The sequence below is a fragment of the Barbus barbus genome (assembly GCF_936440315.1).
Source record: "Barbus barbus genome assembly, chromosome: 19".
Taxonomy (NCBI): domain Eukaryota; kingdom Metazoa; phylum Chordata; class Actinopteri; order Cypriniformes; family Cyprinidae; genus Barbus; species Barbus barbus.
Window position 1 is genome coordinate 7,580,059 of NC_136747.1, and position 22,190 is coordinate 7,602,248.

Below are 22,190 nucleotides of genomic sequence, written 5' to 3' on the forward strand. Positions count from 1 at the left end.
AAATACCAACGATAACAAGAACTCAACATCCACTCCCTTATCCCCCGGATACGCTTCTTCTTTGTTTGTTTACACTAGTTTTCGAAACAGCGCCACCATTCTCACCCTTTCATGCAACAGCAGCTGCTCCGGTCATGTGATCCTTGCTCAAATCTTATTGGACGGCCCGTGTTTTCGCTTTGCGAAACTGAAAAGATTCGTCGGACTGGACGAAAAAAAACCATTTGCTTTTTCGGTGCACGAATGTTCGCGGTCTGTGTGGAAGCATCCATAGGAAGCTGTTGTTTTATTCCAGCACGTCATCGCGGCCGAAATTCATTTCGGTTTTTCACGCTCATTGTGGAAAGGCCTTTAGAGGTGCATTTGTCTCGATTCTGATTCCACTTTACTGCATAATTTAACCATTTAAATTTTTTTTAACAGTATATACTTAGCCTAGTCTCAATTCATCCCTCAATTCTTAAATTTTCTCCATTTTTCACAGTGATCACAGACGTTTATTTCTATGGGATCCTTTTTTTCAGTTTAATGTTTCACTCAATTGTTACAGCGATAATGTAATTTAAATTAAAATGTTTCCACTGTATATTTAAGTCAAGTAATACTATTCTAGTAATACAATTTATCATACATATAATTTATATTAATAAGCTATTAATAATTATATAGGACAAAATGGCCCATGGTGGATAAAACTTCATTGCCCAGAATGCTCTAATGCTTGTCAAAGCAAATGAAGTGTTTTGACAGTTTAGAGAAATACATCTAATCAGTTGAGAAAAACATATTATTCATAGAAGGGAACAAACATGCATAATTAAATTAATAAAAACAACTGTTGGACAAATAAAATCCTTCTGTTTGGTGACTGTGCTGTCATTGCAATTTGAATTCCTATTATGTAGCCAATTCAACTCAAATTCACACTCATGAATCAAAAAGGAGCCAGTTCTTAAATTCTGAACTGTGCTGAAACTGAAGAAACAGTCAACAGCAAAAATATATAAAAAGATAGGTAGAGCAGTGGGCTGCGGATGACAGAAGCGTCCTCAGACTCTAATCTAGGTCGTTGAAATCTTGTCTTTCTCACCAACTAAACAAACAGAATTGAGATGCAGGTTTATTCCTGGGAGAAGCCAAGGTTATGCTGTGTTACTCAGCCACACATGCTGTCATCCATGAGTCATGCAGGGTGATGGGAAGGTTAGCCTGTTGAGCGCTTGACTAAGAGCAGGGTGCAAACTACACATGCTCCGCTGACTCACACACAGCATTAATATCCTACGGCCACAAATAAACACGCAGACCAGATGAAGAACCGCTAATGAAGGGGCTTCCGTGTACATCTGCACCTATTTAAACACAAATTGATGACTAAATTCATAAACTTTCTGAGGAGAATGTGAAAGGTGTTTGACCGTACTGAAGTGTTTTGGAGGCTATCAGAGCAGAGCTACGATTTAAGCTAAGAGCTACGTTTTATACTTAGGGCTTTGAAAAAGAGAGGTAATAGGTGCAAGATCCAAAAAGATGTGTGTAGATAATGGAAACCAATGAAACATGATCACAAATTGTTCAGATATTTATCCAGAAACTATTTTTTTCCCAGTACTACCATTAAATATTTTCATTAAATCACTGTGGAACACAATGAAGCTCCACTATAGTTTCTAGCTAATATTATTGACGAGGAAGTGCGCATAAGAGTAACACTGTGTGCTAAAAAGCATTGTTGGGAAGGTTGCTTTGGAAATTTAATAGATTACAGATTACAAGTTACCCTATTTAAAATGTAATAAGTAGTGTAATTATTTCAATTACATTATTAAAGTAATGTAACTGATTACATTTGATTACTTTTCTACATTTCTAACTAATGTTTTCAACTGTTAATCATTTTAAAACATGCAGGCAGGGTAAACCTTAAAGTAGTACTCAACACTGATTACTGTCAGACTTTCAAAATCCTTCCTCACTTTAATTAAGATTATAATAATAAAAAATCATATTCTGTGTCTTAAGCTCCTGAAACATTAGTGTCTCAAACGTTAGAGCAGTCAATGCAATTTGGGAAAGGAATCAGATAAATCTGTGTGTGTGTGTATGTATGTGTGTGAAAATATTCAGATGTAACCCCCTTTGTAATCGTTAACATTTTCCTAAATAACTGTAATTTCATTACACATTTTTTCTCAGTAACTGTAACAGATTACAGTTACTTTTATTTTGTAATTATGGTGAGACACCGCAGGTGAATAGGGTAAAAGAAATAACTAATAGCTATCACCTTCCTTACCCAGCTGATTGATTACACTGATAATTGCAAAAAATTTTTGTATTACAAGTTTTCTAAAATGTTAGGTTTAAATATGCAAATGAGTCATTGTTTCCTGAAATATGCGCTAATTTGCATACATTTCTAGTAAAAAAAATCTAAACACTGGATAATGTCATTTTTAAAATTCTTGTTTAACTTTTTTGACATATTAGAGTCAAAAGTTTTTACAGAGGGAATTTTGGGTATCTAATTTTTGTCTTTTCCATAATTCAGAAAACGGATAGAAAACACTATATTTTCACAATTTTTGGTGGAATAAAATGTGACCCTGGACCACAAAACCAGTCATAAGTGTCAATTTTTCGAAATTGAGATTTATACATCATCTGAACTCTGAATAAATAACCTTTACATTGATGCATGGTTTGTTAGCATAGGACAATATTTGGCTGAGATACAACTATTTGAAAATCTAGAATCTGAGGGTGCAAAAAAATCTAAATATTGAGAAAATCGCATTTAAAGTTGTCCAAATTAAGTTCTTAGCAATGCATATTACTAATCAAAAAATAAGTTTTGATATATTTACGGTAGGTAATTTACAAAATATCTTCATGGAACATGATCTTTACTTAATATCCTAATGATTTTTGCCATAAAAGAAAAATCAATAAGTTTGACCATACAATGTATTTTTGGCTATTGCTACAAATACAGGTGCATCTCAATAAATTAGAATGTCGTGGAAAAGTTCATTTATTTCTGTAATTCAACTCAAATTGTGAAACTCGTGTATTAAATAAATTCAATGCACACAGACTGAAGTAGTTTAAGTCATTGGTTCTTTTAATTGTGATGATTTAGGCTCACATTTAACAAAAACCCACCAATTCACTATCTCAACAAATTAGAATACTTCATAAGACCAAAAAAAAAAACATTTTTTGTGAATTGTTGGCCTTCTGGAAAGTATGTTCATTTACTGTATATGTACTCAATACTTGGTAGGGGCTCCTTTTGCTTTAATTACTGCCTCAATTTGGCGTGGCATGGAGGTGATCAGTTTGTGGCACTGCTGAGGTGGTATGGAAGCCCAGGTTGCTTTGATAGCGGCCTTCAGGTCATCTGCATTTTTGGGTCTGGTGTCTCTCATCTTCCTCTTGACAATACAACTCAGGTCATGTGAGTTTGCTGGCCAATCAAGCACAGTAACACCATGGTCACTGAACCAGCTTTTGGTACCTTTGGCAGTGTGAGCAGGTGCCAAGTCCTGCTGGAAAATGAAATCAGCGTCTCCATAAAGCTTGTCAGCAGAAGGAAGCATGAAGTGCTCTAAAATTTCCTGGTAGATGGCTGCGTTGACTGTGGACTTCAGAAAACACAGTGGACCAACACCAGCAGATGACATGGCAGCCCAAATCATCACTGACTGTGGAAACTTCACACTGGACCTCAAGCAACATGGATTGTGTGCCTCTCCACTCTTCCTCCAGACTCTGGGACCTTGATTTCCAAATGAAATGCAAAATTTACTTTCATCTGAAAAGAGGACTTTGAACCACTGAGCAACAGTCCAGTTATTTTTCTCCACAGCCCAGGTAAGATGCTTCTGACGTTGTCTCTGGTTCAGAAGTGGCTTGGTAGCCCTTTTCCTGAAGACGTCTGAGCGTGGTGACTCTTGATGCACTGACTCCAGCTTCAGTTCACTCCTTGTGAAGCTCTCACAAGTGTTTGAATCGGCTTTGCTTGACAGTATTCTCAAGCTTGCAGTCATCCCTGTTGCTTGTGCACCTTTTCCTACCCAAATTCTTCCTTCCAGTCAACTTTGCATTTAATATGCTTTGATACAGCACTCAGTGAACAGTCACACCTTTCAGTAATGACCCTCTGTGACTTACCCTCTTTGTGGAGGGCGTGAATGTTTGTCTTCTGGATCATTGCCAAGTCAGCAGTCTTCTCCATTATTGTGGTTTCAAAGAACAAGAGATACCCAGAATTTATACTGTATGGATGGTCATTAATTGAAACTCAAATGTAAATATTGTAATATTTTGAGATACTGATTTTTGACTTTCATGAGCTGTAAGCTCTAATCATCAAAATTAAAACAATTTTTTTTTTTTTTATGTTTTATTTTACATGTAATGAATCTAAAATATATGAAAGTTTCACTTTTTGAAATAACTTACAAGAAAATTTTTTACTTTATTCAGTTTGTGTGTTTTGAAGCTTGGCTGTGTTCAGCTGCTTTGATATGGTATCTGGAATGTAATGTCTACCTGAAAACAGGGAGGAAAATTGTTAAGCATGATTTTTTTTGCAATGGTTGGAGTGTTTCCTCTGGAATAAAATTACAATGACTGATATCGTTGTGTGAGACTCTTGTAATGTTATTTGCATTAATGTAATATCAAGTAGCTTATTGTTTTATAATATCTATTTTCTTATAAAAATCCTCAAGTCAGAAAATGCGGTAATAATGCAGTCTTGCATATGACCCTCAAAACAGTTGAGGACTGAGACTGACAAGACTTGGTAACCTTATAAAACCTTGAAAGTCAAATAAGGACAAGAACGTCGAGAGGGGGTGAAGAAAAATGAAATGAAGTGAGAAAAAACTACACACCAGAAATAACAAACCATGGCGTGAAATTGTTCAGGCAGCGACAGTGAGAGCAAACAGAGGTGAAGAAATCAGCAAGCATATCTGACAGAGAACAGCAGGGTAGCTGGAGTATTCAAAGCTTGCCCACCTTGCTGGTTGAGCTGCAGTGTGCTCTTGCTCCACTGTGACAGACCCACGATGGCCACCATCTTGGCTCCCAGGCTGGAGCGACGCTTCTTGTTTCCGGCCAGGCCTGTAGCATCAGGCCCCATGCTGCTGGGGCTCTTCTCCAGGCTGTACATGGCGCCGCTGATGCTGGAACTGCGAAACACGTTCCGGGCCGCCACCGCGCTCATCCCGCCTGGGCTGGGTACGTCCACTGAGCTGCTGAGCATCATGGTCCTACACAAGCCTCTGGGCGCTGGGCTGGACTGAGGCTGGGAGGAAGACAGAGGGTGAAAAGTTAGATGCAACAATTAAATTATGAAACAATCCTTTCTATGATCCTTTTTTATACTCCAGTTTGACATCTCATCCCAGGAGTCTTTACTCTATACTTAATTTCAGTGGCTGTGTATCATTAACAATTCTTACTGACCTTAATCCTTTGAATGTTATTGAAAGAAGTCTCTTATGCTCACCAAGGCTGCACTTATTTGATCAAAAATACCGTTAAAACAGTAATATTGTAAAATCTTATTGCAATTTAAAGTAACTCCTTTCTATTTGAATATATTTTAAAATGTAATTAGTTCCTTTGATGCAAAGCTGAAGTTTTGGCATCATTAGGTCTTCAGTGTCACACCAGAAATCATGCTGATTTGCTGCTCAAGTAATATTCTTACTACTATCAATGCTTAATATTTATATGGAAACTACGATACATTTTTTTCTGGATTCTGTGATGAAGAAATTCAATAAAGGTCAATTTAATAAACAATCAAATGTAAAAAAAAAAAAAAAAAAACAACAACAACAACAAAAAAATTCCTTTCAAAAAATAAAAAAACTTAACACTCAATATAAATAATTATAATATAAAAATTGTAAAAATATTTTGGAATCTAAAATTGTTATAAAATTAAAGCCATGTGTCAACTAAGTTTTGTTTCAAATTTAAAGTTGATATCACAAAAACTGAGATTTTGTTTACGTCCTATATTAATAGCCCCCAAACTCCACTGATTTTTTTTAAAGCATTTTTGTGTCAAAAGTTTTACATTTCTGTCACAACATTACTTCTGTCACAAAGTAGTCACCAAATATGGAGCTTTCAGACGTTTCCAACAATATGTTTTTTGTAAAGAAAAGGTTTTGATTATAAAATATAGTAAATTTTGTATGACACTTTATATTGCCCATAAGGAGCTTGCTAAAATTTAGTGCTATCAAACGATTTATCTGCATCCAAAATAAAAGTTTTTGTTTATTTACTGTGTATATTTATTACATATATATATATATATATATATATATATATATATATATATATATATATATATATACACACACACATGTATATATTTGAGAAAAAATGTTATGTTTATATATGAAATATATTTATATATAATATAAATTATATGAATACAAGTATATACATGTAAATATATGTAAATATTTTCAAAATATATGTGTGTGTATTTATATATGCATAATAAATATACACAGTACACACACATATATTATGTAATATAATAAATAAATAAACGTTTATTTTGGATGTGAGTTTGGATGTGAGTTTTCACAGGATTCCTTTTGAGTGTTTAAGCCTTTGAATGATATCTAATTTAGGATGATTAGCACCGTTAATGTGACGCTGACAGTCAAGAGGTTAATGACCACAAAGTTTTGAATGGTAGTCTATTTCTACAAAGCATCCCATTTTCCTGAGTTAACTCACTAAAATAGAATCAGTATGTTCATAATGTCATAAGGATTTATGTATCAGCATTTCCTGCAACACAAATCATATTTACCTGAGTCGTGAGTTTTCTGTATTGAACGTGATGCAATAAAAAGTTTGTTTGCCATGCAATAATGGCAAGAGACATCTTATGAGTCGCTTCTTTTCAGTGAATCAAAACCATACAGAGCGATTCCTGAAACGATTGACTCTTATGAATCAGTTCTTTTTAGTGAATCAAAAACAATCCTTTTGTTTCCCTCTCTCCATAACAATTTCTGTTTTGCTATAAAAATGTCACTAACGACTAAATTTTAAAGTGAGAATAACATAAAATATAATAAACGTTTAAATGAACACTAAGATGTTGATTTCAAACATCACAAATCGTGATTCAAATTAGCACACATATTTCTCTCATGTGGCTTGGCTCAGCATATGAGGACATGAAATGCTCTTGCTCATGTGTGCAGAATGATGCTAGCTTGATAAATGATTCAGAAGAAGGACTGGCGTGACTTCTAAAAGCACTAGTAATCAGAAATCAGTGACCATACAATTCCCCATAATGCATTGCTGCCTCAAGTTCAGCTGCTTGGCGAATTTGAGCAGTAAATGATAAAAAGTGTAGCCTAATCTGTGTTCTATCTTCTCCATGAACAGCATCTGCATGTTTGTTTTCTGCACTCCCATTCTCTTTCTCCCTGCTCTCCACTTGCCGCTTTGATCTGCGCTTTCTCATATCAGCTCAAGTGTTTCTGGGTTCGTGGCAGTGCTCCCTCTTGGAAATGAATCAGCCTGCCTCCCTGAGTGATAATAATCATAATTTAGAGCTGGATCTGGACTAACACTCCTTTGAAATGAAAATGAAATGAAAAGAAAGCAGGGTAAGTCTTTATCATAGCAATCATGTTGATTTAGGTGCGTGTATATGGGGTCTGAATGGCTGGGAGAGACGAGCGGAGAACAATGGGCTGAAATGTGGCAGCTTGGCCGATCAAAGCGACCCGTGGCCTTCAGCTGCTTTGTCTGCCGTCGTGCCTCGAGCTCTAAACTGTGGGCGCTGATAAGTACAGACAGATTAAGAGGGCACCTTTTATCAAACGTCTCACTGTGCAGACTGTATTACAGCAAGGCATCACCCGTGTCGACCCGCGTCGTGCAGACAAAGCCTGACACTTTTGGGGTCAACTAGAAGCGGTTGAAGTGGGTCCCGTTTATTTACAGTGTCCTGACAGGACTTAATAGAGCGAGGACTTGTGGGTCACTGTACTCTCTCAATCACAAATACCACTTTACACAGACACGCTGGTAATGCTGCTGGTGCCAGACCCAGTGCCCAATTTGGCCCCGTTCCACGTGTTGCCAGCACGAAAAGCAGAAAAATAGCCTCAGCTATGAGCCTTTAAACCTGCTGGTGTTAAATCAGCAACTATAAACATTAGAGACTGAGAGTCAGGATAATATCCTCAGTGTAAAGTGTGACTGACTACACTGTCACAAATCAAAACTAGATCTAGAATCTACACTAGCACTGAAAATGTTTTACTTTTATAGAGTTTTCACAAAATTGCAGGTAAATTTCACAAATAATTATAAAGAAACGCCAAATACCACATTGAATTAAAAGTGAAAAACTAAAGTAGAAAGTCTGAAATAGCATTTTCTTGTTAAAAGTACTTCAATAATCTTTATTTTATTTAAAACTTTAAAAAAATAGTTTATGCAATAAAACTAAAATGCAAGATGAGCATTTGTGGTTAAAAAGTGTACAATTATTTTTTTTTTAGAAAATGAGCGATCATTTCACAAGATAAGACACTTATTCCGCTGGAAATGGTATCGTGTAGAGCCCTTTGAAGCTACATTGAAACTACAGTTTGGACCTTCAGCCCATTAGCCACCATTGAAGTCCACTATATGGAGAAGAATCTGGAATGTTTTCCTCAAAAACTTTAATTTCTTTTCGCCTGAAGAAAGAAAAACATGAACTTGGATGATATGAGGGTGAGTAAATTATAAGGAATAATTTGAATAATTGGAAGCGAACTACTCCTTTAAGACTTTAAAACTGTTTTTCATAACTAGTAGTAAGACTGTGATGCTCCATGTTTGTCTATATGAAAGGTTACAAACATTAATATGAGACATGAGACATGGCATGAGACACTCAATTTCAGGCTCTGGTTCATGCTCTTACGCCACCCAACTAAATCTCACACCAAAGAAATTAGACAATGCAAAATAAATCTACAATACGTCTACAGTACCAGATGAAAAGAAATGGAGCTTCAGCTCTGAGGGACACAAAATGAACACATAATGTACCGGTTTTGCCAAATCTGAGTAAATGTTCCATTTGGCTGGACTGCAATTGTGGCTGATAACTGTGCACTGTCAGTAACGCCACTTACAGTAGTGAAGAAAGAGTTTGCAGTACAACAGATTTACAACTAATTTACACACAAAAAATACATTTTCATATTTATAAGAGTATTTGTAATGCATTCCTATTAGGGCCTACATTTACAGGAAAAGAAAATGACAATTGCTGCCTGAGAGTAATTGGGTTGAATCAGATTCAGTGAATCGTTCATGGGCATTACTCAACTGACTCTCTTACTGAACCGCAAGTGATTTTTCATCCAATTGTGAGGTGCACTTTAGATTCGTGAAATTTCTTTAGTCTTTTTGCTCATTGTTCATACAGTATTTCAGCTTAAAGATACACATTCACAGCATAGTTTTGTTATTGAAATCAATTAATAATGGTATTAAAAAAATAATAATTATATCAATAAACAGGCTTGATATTTGTCATTGTTTTCCATACCAGATCCAACTGCAAGGTTCAATCGATAAACGTTACAACTAGTGCTTTCGAATGATTAATCGCGATTAATCGCATCCAAAATAAAAGTTTTTGTTTACATAATATATGTGTGTGCTGTGTATACTGTATTTATTATGTATATATAAATACAAATACATGCATGTATATATTTAAGAAAAATATGTTAAGTTTATATATTAAATATATATATATATATATATATAATATAAAATACACGAATATAAATATATAAATGTATATGCATGTAAATATTTCCAAAATGTGAGTGTATCTATATATACATAATAAATATACACAACACACACACATATATTATGTAAACAAACACTTTTATTTTGGATGTGATTAATCGTTTGACAGCACTAGTTACAACATCTTATTATACTTTTTAAATAGCACAGAATTGAACACATACTGTACAGGTTGTCATTCAAGATGGCGCCGCTTTGTTTGGACGCCGTCCAGGTCGCTCCGCTAAGATTGTGTTTTTATCTACTTTTTTACTTACTTTTACTTTCTCTTTTTACACATTTCACGTCGGCACTGATCACCTATAACAAAGAAACACTTTTGGACATTGGAAACCGCTACACTAACCTGTTCCAGGACACTTTAGCCACGAATCCAGCATGACCTCTGGAGATTCTTCGGAACGCAGAGATGAACATTAACCCCCCGAGGTGACGGATCAAGAAACACAGCAGGAAACGCACTGGAATTCGAGATAGACTCAGGAAAAGGGCTCACAGTCCTCCTCTTCCGTGCATTCTGCTCGCAAATGTCCAATCCTTGGAGAATAAGATGGACGATCTTAGAGCCAGGATTAGTTTCCAACGGGACATTAGGGACTGTAACATCCTTTGTTTGTCCGAAACGTGGCTTTCGTCCATGGTCCCGGACACTGCTGTTATGCCAAGTGATAACTTCTCTGTTTTTCGGACGGACAGAACAGCAGGGGCCGGTAAATCCAGGGGTGGAGGTGTGTGTTTCATGATTAACAAGAAATGGTGTGATCCCAGGAATATCTCCATTCTGTCGCGTTCCTGCTGGCCTCATCTGGAACATCTTTCTATTATCTGCCGCCCATTTTATCTCCCCCAGGAGTTTTCATCGATCATTGTTGCTACTGTGTACATTCCACCACAGGCAGACACCGGCTTGGCTTTGTCTAAACTGCACGATGTGCTCATCGGCTACATTAACAAACATCCTGACGCTGCCTTTATCATCGCGGGGGACTTTAACAAAGCCAGCCTCAAGCAGGTCATGCCGAACTTTCATCAACATGTATCCTGTCCATCTAGAGGACCGAATACACTGGATCATTGCTATACTCAGTTCAAGAATGCCTACAAAGCCCGCTCACTACCGGCTTTTGGCAAATTGGACCATGCCGCTATTTTCCTCATACCGGAATACAAACAAAGGCTCGTTCAGGATCCCCCGGTGCAGAGAGTAGTGACGCGCTGGTCCTCCCACTCAGAGGCTATGCTGCAGGCGGCTCTTGATGTCGACTGGGACATGTTCCGCGCTTCTGACGTCAGCGAGTTCACGGATGTAGCATTAAGCTTTGTAAACACGCTAACTGAGCAAGCTACAGAAACAATAACTATAAGGACCTTCTCTAATCAGAAACCATGGGTGGACAGAACAATCCGTGCTGCGGTTAACACACGCACTGCCGCTTACAATGAGGGTCTTTTGACCGGGAATATGAGCGAGTACAAAGCATCGTGCTATGCTCTCCGACGCGCAGTAAGAGCCGCCAAACACAGATACAGAGAGAATTGAGTCTCATTTCTAGCTCAATGACTCTCGACGGATGTGGCAGGGACTGAGGACCATCTGTGCCTTCGGAAACAAATCCTCCGCGGAGGTGAGAGCAGATCCATTGCTGGCCGACGAGTTAAACACCTTCTACGGCCGCTTTGATTGCAACGGCGGCGGCGCGTCTCTGCCGTCCAGCGCATCAGGAAGCAGCAGGCAGAGCAGCGATGATCCTGTAATCACCGTGTCAGAGGATGAGGTTCGGATGGCGCTAAAGAAAGTGAACGTCAGGAAAGCAGCCAGACCTGATGGGATAAACGGCCGTGTTCTGAGGTCCTGCGCCGATCAGCTTGCTGGTTTGTTCACTTCTATCTTTAATTCAAAAATACATCATTATCCCTGTGCCAAAGAACAATAAACCCTCTTGCCTGAATGACTATCGCCCAGTTGCCCTCACTTCTATAGTCATGAAGGTTTTTGAGAGACTTGTGAAGAGCCACATCTGCTCCTCCATACCTGATACTTTGGACCCTCTTCAGTTCGCCCAAATAGATCTACTGACGATGCCATCTCTTACATCCTCTACTCTTCCCTCACACACTTGGACAGCAACAATGGGAATTATGTAAGGCTGCTATTCATTGACTATAGCTCAGCTTTCAACACTATAGTCCCCATCAAGCTGGCTTCTAAACTCACTGACCTCAGCCTAAACTCCTCACTCTGTGACTGGATTCAAGACTTCCTCACCGGCAGACCTCAAGTGGTGAAATTTGGCCAGTTCACCTCAAACTCCATCACTCTGAACATAGGAGCCCCACAGGGCTGTGTCCTGAGTCCCCTGCTCTACTCTCTCTACACGCATGACTGCGTGTCCTCTCACAGCTCCACATCTATTATCAAATTCGCTGATGATACTGTGATTCTGGGCCTCATCTCCAACAACGATGAGACCGCATACTTGGATGAGGTAGAGAGACTCACATCATGGTGCCAGGACAACTGTCTCTCTCTGAATGTGAGCAAAACTAAAGAGCTGATCGTGGACTTTAGGAAGAGACAGCAGCAGCCCTACACTCCTCTTATGATCAGTGGGACCCCTGTGGAGAGGGTGAGTAGCTTCAAGTACCTCGGTGTAAACATCTCCGAGAACCTGACTTGGACTACACATTCCTCTTTATTACTATTTAAGTCAACAACATACTGAACTGTACATTTATATTTTTTATATTTTATTTTATTCTTTAATTTTTTTCTACTTTTCTTTTCCTTAATATTTGTATTCTATATAATTGCACTGTCCTTGGAGTGGACCTGACCTACATTTCACTGCTGGCTATACTCTGTATAATTGTGTATGTGACAAATAAAAATCTCGAATCTTGAAATAAAGTTTTTAAACAAATGATATTTAAATAGACTAAATACTATGAGAATGACTAGCGTGATCTGCAGTTTTCAAATAAAAAATCCCTAAAGAAGAATCCCCTAAATATTCAATTTTATGGGTCAATGCCACCTTCGTCATTTTTTGTCTGGGGCATTGCGTGTTATCCACCAGCTGGACCAACACTAATCTGTCAAAAACCAGCTTGGAAATGCATGCTGGTGTCATCTCAAGGGTGTTTTAACAATTTTGTAGACTTCAGCAGAACACGGTCCTTTAGAAGTAGCTCAGCGGAGAAGCAAAGACCAAGATGACCCTCCCCAGACACGCTCAATCACTCTCACCACAGCAGAGGAGCCCAAATCTCAGAGAAGTGAAGAGGTCGTCATTAGTCACCGGAGAAAACGGGGCGGCCCATCCATCACTGGCCCGTTAACCCACTTCTCCACACAGGAATTTCTTAATTTGGACCTGTGCTCAACACATTATCTCCTTACGTTTCTTTTTATGGGTTGGAGAGATAAGATGAATTATATGACCTCTTTGGGATGACGTTGACAAAAATCTCAGCCATCTGGACTCCTCTTTGTTTAAAACCAAGACACTTCTGTCTTCACTGAGAAGCAAAGATCATGATTTCTTGAGAAGTGTATGTGTTCATTGAATCCTTACCAACTGCATTTCACTGAGCCGTCAGGGTGAGCGTGGAGCACATGAGTAACCAATTAATCAAATTACAGTTAATAGAGTTGAAATCATAATTGCTTTAGGCCTCGTCAGTTTCTGGGCAATGGATACATGTAATTACAGTTATTAATCAGTCCACTGGATGAGGAAAAAATGTGCTTATTTTATTGAAAACAAATGATACATTTTAAGGTTTGACAGCATAAGGAAGGGTCTTTGGAGGTGTCACCAAAAATAATGCACACTCTTAGAAATAAAGGTTCTTTATTGGCATCTAGTTCCGCAAAGAACCTTCAACATCAATGAAATGTTTCCATTGCACAAAAGGTTCTTAATAATGGAAAAAGGTTCTTCAGATTAATAAAATGTTCTAAAAATGGCTCTTTTGGTTCTTCTATGGCATCACAAAAAAAAACACGCTTTTGGAACATTTATTGGTAACACTTTAGAATAGGGAACACTTATTCGCTATTAACTACGACTTTTCCATCAGTAAATTCCTAATTGGCTGCTTAGTAAGGTAGTTGTTAAGTTTAGGTATTGGGTAGGATTAGGGATGTAGAATAAGGCATTAATATGTCCTTAATTAGTACTAATAACTGGCTAATATTCTAGTAATATGCATGCTAATAAGCAACAAGTTAAAGAGACCCTAAAATAAAGTTGTACCCATTTATTTTTAAGAAATGGAGGGCCAGTATGATGGTAAATATCAGAAGATGTTTATACCACAGATCTATCAATTATAAGTGGGCAGAAATGCTTTAAATTATTTACACATGTGAGCAACCAAAAAACATGGAGGAATGTCAAAATACACAGTGTGACGTTGCAAAAAAAGGTGAATTTACATTTGTGGTTGGCAAGCATTGATGAGATTTCCCGCATTCATACAGAATTCATTTGATGTGCTTCCACTGAGACTCAACAGAGTAATCATGCTTTGCGTCCAAAAATGGGAAAATAATTAAATGAGAACAACAATGTTATCATTTACTAAATATTTAACTCATCTGACTATCTAAAAATATCTTTACCATATTTTTATTTACTATATAAAGTACTGGGCTGAATTTCCTGACAAAAATAACTGTATTGTGAAACATAGTTACGGTGGTATAAAATCATAGCATGAAATAAGATTTTGTTTAACCGCCCACTTCAATGCACATCATGATTGTTATGGTGCCTCTTTCTCTATTTCTGTATATTTTTTGAAAGGATATATTTCATTTCCTGTTCTAAGTCAGAAATTTCAGGCCAGGTCGGTTCTACATCACACTTGAGGCCGAGAGAAGAGCGAGAAAGTAGATGTGTGAATGCCAAACTCAAACACACCGTCCTCTACATGCTGTCTGTATAAGGTTTCTCTCATCGCACGAGCTATGCTGTGTCACGGCATGAGTAATGCTACAGTCATGCTCGCTTACACACACTGCTAAAAGGAGCCCAAAACACTCCCTCCATTAACACACCATTAGCTGTGTGTGTGAGAGAGAATCAAAAGAATAGTTTGGACCGAAAAACTACCATGTACCAGCATTTGAACATTTTGCATATACTGACATGAAATATTTCCCACTCAATTAAGGCTTTAACGGAGGACTGAGTCTATTTTCTCTTATTATAAAAGTTTCACAGAGTAAAGAAATCTTGGTCACACTTTATATTAGGTGGCCTTAACAACTATGCACTTACATCAAAAAATAAGTACAAAGTACTTATTGTATCGCAAAACACTTTTGCTGCTATTGGGGTGGGATATGGGTAAGGTTAGGGACAGGTTTGGAGGTATGGGTAGGTTTAAGGGTGGGTTAAGGTGTAAGGGATGGGTCAACAGAGTAATTATAAATGTAATTACTGACATTAATTACAGATGTAACTACATTTAGGTATTTAAAAAATATAAGTACAATGTAAAAACATGTATGTACATAATAAGTGCATTGTATCAAATGATTAATTAAAATGTAAGTACATAGTAGTTAAGGCCACCTAATATAAAGTGGGACCGAAATCTTTAAAAATGCTATTGCCTAAGAAGATATTTTGAAGAATGTTTTAGCCATTGACATCAATAGTATTTTTTTTTTCTCTACTATGGAAGTTAATAGTAACCAGCAATAGCCAGTTTGATAGCCAGCATTCTTCGACAAAACAGCCCCAATGCTCGTGTCTCCATGAATTAGTGGTTTGGAACAAGAAGGTGAGTAAATGATGACAACATTTTGGGGCGAACTATCCCTAAGGTATTTTAACTTTAAATAGTCATTTCTGCCTAAAATAACAGTCTATCATCCATAACAAAGCTTCCCCCAGAAAAAAAAAATCACAGTTTTTCACTTCACAAGTTGTTAACTGATGGACTGGAGTGGTGTGGATTACTTGTGGATTATTGTGATTGTTTATCAGCTGTTTGGACTCTCATTCTGACGGCACCCATTCACTGCAGAGGATCCATTGGTGAGCAAATGATGCAATGCTATATTTTTCCAAATCTGTTCCTAGAAAGAAACAAACTCATGTACATCTTGGATGGCCTGGACGAGTACAATTTCAGCAAATTTTCATATTTGGGTGAACTATTACTGTAAGCACACTTCTTTTTCACAAGAGATGGAATGTCATTATGGTTGGAAGTCTGAGATTTCAAGTTGGAATAGTTCACATCTAACTTTAGATTAAATGTAGCATTAATACAGCTAAGTGGAGTGCTAATTTCAACCAATGAGATTTCATTGTGCTACCCAGTGCAACATGACAGAAATAAGCGTCCAGCAGAAGCTTGGTTGTCCCTTGTCTGAATATGTTAAACAACACAAATGTATCTAATCCCATTTTATTAACCAATGTCTTTGCTGCTGACCTTTGATGATCCAGTTCAACCATACTAATAAGCAAAAATGACTTTAGATAAACTAACAATTGTGCTTCATTGTTTTTTTTACTGCGGAAGAGTGTTGAACCTTCTTGTCCTGCGTTCTTCTATACAGACGTGAATTTACTTTTCCTTCAGTCTGAGGTTTATTCATTACACTTTTTGGTGTGAAAGGACTTTTACATTTGCTATAATTAGAACTTCTTATATTAAAAACAATCAAGCCCTGCTCATATTTAAAAAGTAACGTAACGCATTACTTTCCATAAAAAGTAACTAAGTAGCGTAATTAGTTACTTTTTTAGGGAGTAACGCAATATTGTAATGCATTACTTTTAAAAGTAACTTTCCCCAACACTGACTCGGATTGCAATGAAAGAGAGAGCTTTGATTACCTCAGGACAGTGTTTTGGAAGAGAGGGAAAGGGAACAAAGAGAGGCCGTGTCAGGACATTAAATCCACAAAAGTCCACAGATACAAAGAACAAAAACTAGAAAGAGATACAGAACATTTAGTTAAAATGAAAACCCAATCTCGTCTGTAGCAGCACGCAAATGAGCACAATGAATGGTCCTTCCGTGTTTCTTTTCTTGTTCCTGTCATCCTACGTTCCTGCTCTCCTCCCTCACTGCTTCCTTTCTCAGCCCTCTTCCAAATCTCTCGCTTCTCATTTAACCATGGTGCTGACACAGTTATCAGACAGAATGGGAAGGAGTTACATATAAACTGTGTTTTGGCAGCTCTTATATTCTCTGTTTATTATTGTAACTTATCTAGTTGTTCTCAATTAAACAGTACTCTATGTTTCTTGCATTATGCATTGTTTATTTCCTTCTATTTGATGTCTGATGTGATGTATTACATTCATATAAATTGACAGTTCACTCAAAAACGTTCATTATTTTCATACCTAAATGTTCCAAACCCAATATTTCTCCTTCTGCTCTTTTCCAAGCTATTGCATTGAATTTCAATTTCAATCTGTCACACAAAGAAGCTGTACTTGCAGATAATATAATATTAAAGAACAGTTCACCCAAAAAAAAAGATTTACTGAAGATTTACTCACCCTCGGGTCATAGATGTAGATGAGTTTGTTTCTTCATCAGAACAGATTTGGAGGAATTTAGCATTACATCACATGCTCACCAATGGATCCTCTGCAGTGAATGGGTGCCGTCAGTCCAAACAGCTGATAAAAACATCACAATAATCCACACCACTCCAGTCCATCAGTTAATGTCTTGTGAAACAAGAAGCTGCGTGTTTATAAGAAATAAATCCATCATTAAGATGTTTTTAACTTTAAGCAAGTAACGTTGTCTGAATCAGGAGAGAAATATGCATAGGTCAAGCACAATTCATGAGCGAAAACAGTCTAAAACAGTTCTAAACAAACATGTTGGTTGATTCTGATATACTGTAAGAGGACAACAGGGGATGGACTTTCACTAGAGAAAGCGTTACTATGGAATATGGACTCATATTTTTGCCAGAAGTGATGAAGTAATGATGGTTTAAAGTTAAAACGCCTTAATGATGGATTAGTTTCTAACAAAAGTGCAGCTTTTCAGATTACAAGATAAATTAATTTATGGACTGGAGTGGTGTGGATTACTTGTGGATTATTGAGATGTGTTTATCAGGTGTTTGACTCTCATTCTGACGGCACCCATTCACTGCAGAGGATCCATTGGTGAGCAAATGATGTTATGCTTAATTTCTCCAAATCTGTTCTGATGGAAACTCATCAACATCAACATCTTGGATGGCCTGAGGGTAAAGAGTAATTTTCATTTTTGGGTGAACTGTTCCTTTAATTGTCTCCCTTTCCTTTTTCAGGATGACAATATTCTTGTGTTAATAAGCATCTTGTTCTTAATTGACTAGCCTGGTTAAACAATGTTAAATTAAAACAGTTCAATAATTCACTTTCACTTCCTTCCCTCATTCTCTTCTTCGTCTCATCTTCTCTTTTTTTCGCAGTGGGTGATGAAGTGAATTCTCTCGGGTGAGTGTGAGCTCCTCAGTTTAGGTGGAGGGTCGGGGAACATTGATTCATGTTAGCGCACAGCAGACTTACACTGATTTACACCCGTCTATCTCTCACACTCTCACTTTCACACTCTCTTCTCGCTCTCTATGTTTTATATGTGACCTTGTACGTCACTGATTATCAAATCCCTCTAAATTCAGCCAGAAAATGCACGAGTGAGGAAATGATAGAGGACTAAAGCAGCACTCAGCATAAGGGTTGCAGTCGACCGCAGAGTAGCTGCATATTTAATGCGCCCTTTGGTTGTGAGTTTAATCCTAGTGTTATGATGCTGCAATTACTGGAGAAAGATGGGGCATGTTTACCTTTCACTGTAAGGAAACAAAGACATGATTTGTATTCAAAGTGCACCAAAAGCTTCTAAGAGTCTTGTGGTCATATTAGGTTAATTGCATAAACAGTATGGATAAAAACACCTTAGTCACATGAAAATGTAGACATAAATGCTTAGCCAACATATTTCAAGTATACGGTTGATAAATTTGGCTCTATTTACTCGTTCTTGTTTTGCAAAATCCTGGTTCGCAAAAATATGTCAGATTACAGAAGTAAAATGAGTTGCCAACAACATTTCAGGTTGACTTTAACATGTTCTTGAACCACAATCTCAGTACTGATGGGGGCGATAAGAGTTAGGCTATTATTTGCCATTAAACTATATGTTAATGTTCAGGTAGCTAGCGATAAACATGTTGACATTATAACTAAACAAGCAAGATTCTCTTTAAACTAATGGCATTTGTTGACCTTAAAGAGAAAACTGACTGTAGAAGACGACAATAATTCATAACAATGTTTGCTATAGCACCCCTAGTGGCAGCATTGGACAGCTTATTAAAAAAAATCATACTTTTATTCAGCAAAGATGGGTTAAATTGATTAAAAGTGACAGTAAAGACATTTATACTGTTATATAAGGTTTGTATCTCAGTCTCCACAAAAATATTATCACAACTGTTTTAAACATTGATAATAATTAATCAGCAATAATAGGCAAATCAGCATATTATTATGATTTCTGAAGGATCATGTGACACTGAAGACTGGATAAATGATGCTGAAAATTCAGCTTTGATCACAGGAATAAATTACATTTTAAAATATATTCAAATAGAAAACAGTTATTTTAAATTGTAAAAATATTTCACTATATTCCTGGATCATTTAAATGCAGACATTATCAGCATAATTATTTCAAAAACATTAAAAATATTAATTTTACTGATTCCGAACGTTTGAAAATTATTGTATAATGTTTTGACCTACATGTCACTTATAAAATATGTCTTATCTCTATAATTTATATTGGTAATACTTTAGATCAGGGAACACTACTGTATTAAGCATGCATATTATTAGTATATTAGCTGTTTATTAGTACTTACAAAGCACATATTAATGCCATATTAATTCTGCATGAACATATTTTAGATACCCTCAACCATATACCTAAACATACAACGACCTTACTTACCATCAATAAGAAGCAAATTAGGAGTTTATTGAGGGGAAAACTCTTAATTAATAGTGAATATGTGTTCCCTAATCTAAAGTGTAACTTTTTATTCAATTGTCTCTATAAACATACTCATTTTAAGTAACCAATAGTCTATTTCCAAACTGTAGATGTAAAGTAAAATGTCACAGTAGCATTTGCCAAAAAAGTGCCCAAGTGCATTCACAAAGATGAGCATAATTTGAACATCACGGCTCATTGACAGGAACAGAAAGACACTTCACAGGATGGCCGCTAAACGCCACAGAAGCACAGCCTCAAAACGTACCACAGAATCTAATCAGCACCTCTCTGAACCGAGCTCAAAAAAAAACTATAAATCACAGATTTACTGCCATCAGGAGCCTGCTTGTATCCGAGCCCAGGGCACAAATAAGTATAACCTGGTATAAAAAGCACAAAATCTGGGCCCAGGAAAGAACCACAACAATTCTTACATTCTCCATCCTTCTGGGCTTGTACCTGGCTTTACCATAGTATTTGAATGGCACTTCTCAGTATCTGGACATATTAGAGCATTAATGAGCTCATTTGCTGGGAAAAGCCTCGCATTTCTTGATCCTATTAAACTCAACATGGCCTTTGACCGAACATCAGTGCGTAGGCACCAAATAGTCTGGCAGCTGTGAACAGACCTATAAATCGGATTAATGCCCTCCCGTAGCTCTCTCAAACGGGCCATGTACTTAAATCAGTGAAAGGTGTAACCGCCCTTTGCCCACCCTTACGGCCTTCAGACACTTTATGGATTTAACGTATCGACTCAAACGTATCTCACAGGGATCACCACTCCAGTAATAGACATACAGATACAGACAACCTAAACAACAGCTCAAATTGAGTCACTTTACAAACCAAACAATCAACAGATCCGCCATAAATCAATCACATTTATCAGCTCATAAGCTGTGCATTATCAGCCACCGAGATACAGGTTTCATTTTAAAATGTCAGTGCTTGGATTCTGTTGATCTTCCATAAAAGGAAGCTATTATGTGTACAGATTCAATGCTGTAAATATTTATCTAGCACATGCCACAATTCAATACATCCTTGTATAAAACTCACAAGGATGCTAAAATGTCTACTTTAAAATATGTTCAATATCAGTGAATAAGGAACAATTTGTGAACATTAACGTCCATAAACTTCTACAGAATATATATGCACGGAATTGCCTGTTTATTTATTTATCTATTTTTTTAAATAATGTCTTTAATGGCAAAATGAAGGTTTTAAGTTTAATGCGAGGTCTTCAATGCACCTTTTAACGCAAATTGCCTCTTCTTATTAACTGACATTATCATATTTCGTCCTATTTTAAAGTAGCCTACACCCAAAATTAATCATAAAACTAAAACAGATCTCATTTAAACTAAAAGGGGAATAACTAGAAATAAAAAAGGCATACAGCAGAGGCTTGATGGAAATAGACCACAGAGGCAGGAGTGAAAATAAATGCAGCACGAGAGGTTTTGAAACATTCATGCAATGCACAGAATGTCACTGCTTCTCAAATTCAGTTTTATTAACAAATGCATTTAAATAAAACATAATCGACTCAAGCATGATAGCTGACAATGCAGCTTTGCCTTAATAATAATAATTATTAAATGCATCATGCGAACCTATCCAAACACTTACCGGCAAACGGCGAGCAGAAAGAGGCGCGGGATCGGTTCAGTTGGTCAGATAATGGTGTGTATCTGTCGTGTCGTTGCAGATAATGTCATTGTTTTGGTTTGTTTGATGTGTCTGGACGGTGTTGCATCCACAGAAGAGCGCGTCGAACGACTGACGAGCGAGCGGCGCGCTCCAGATCCAGCCTCCTCAAGTCGCGCGCGTCTCCATGGTTACACACCTGATCCGCAGGTGTGTAACCATGGAGACGACCGGATAAAACACGAGTTACACGGCATAATCACACGCGGTTATTAGGAGGCTTAATGAACTTACATCCTGACCAGACACACACAATTACAGTATTCTTGTTTACTGTCTTCCTCAGGCTTCTTTTTCCTGAAAATGGGAACATGTGCAGATTTGAAACCATAAAGATTGCCTAAAGGTTTGACCTTTCTCACTTAAGGGGTCTTTAACGTTTATAATTTTGGGGTTATAATATTCTTTTGAGTTGATATTACATTCAATGTAATATTTATTAAGTATTTATTTAAAATGTACTGCCTAAAAAGTGATATTTCGCTGTATCCCGCTGTAATCATATATTTTTCTACATAAAAATAATGTAGGATGGC

At 37.1% G+C, this 22,190-nt stretch overlaps 1 protein-coding gene across 1 annotated transcript in view; it reads right to left on the bottom strand.

Moving 5' to 3' along the window:
• LOC306884965 (regulating synaptic membrane exocytosis protein 3-like) overlaps window positions 1-21,755 on the bottom strand; it is a 73,014-nt gene extending 51,259 nt beyond the window's left edge. The window contains exons 1-2 of the mRNA XM_079441241.1: window positions 21,577-21,755; window positions 5,032-5,320 (exon numbers count right to left, since the gene is read on the bottom strand). Of these exons, the coding sequence (XP_079297367.1) occupies window positions 5,032-5,281 (250 nt within the window). The 5' untranslated portion in view covers window positions 5,282-5,320; window positions 21,577-21,755. The remainder of the gene's footprint in view (window positions 1-5,031; window positions 5,321-21,576) is intronic.
• Window positions 21,756-22,190: the final 435 nt, after the last annotated feature.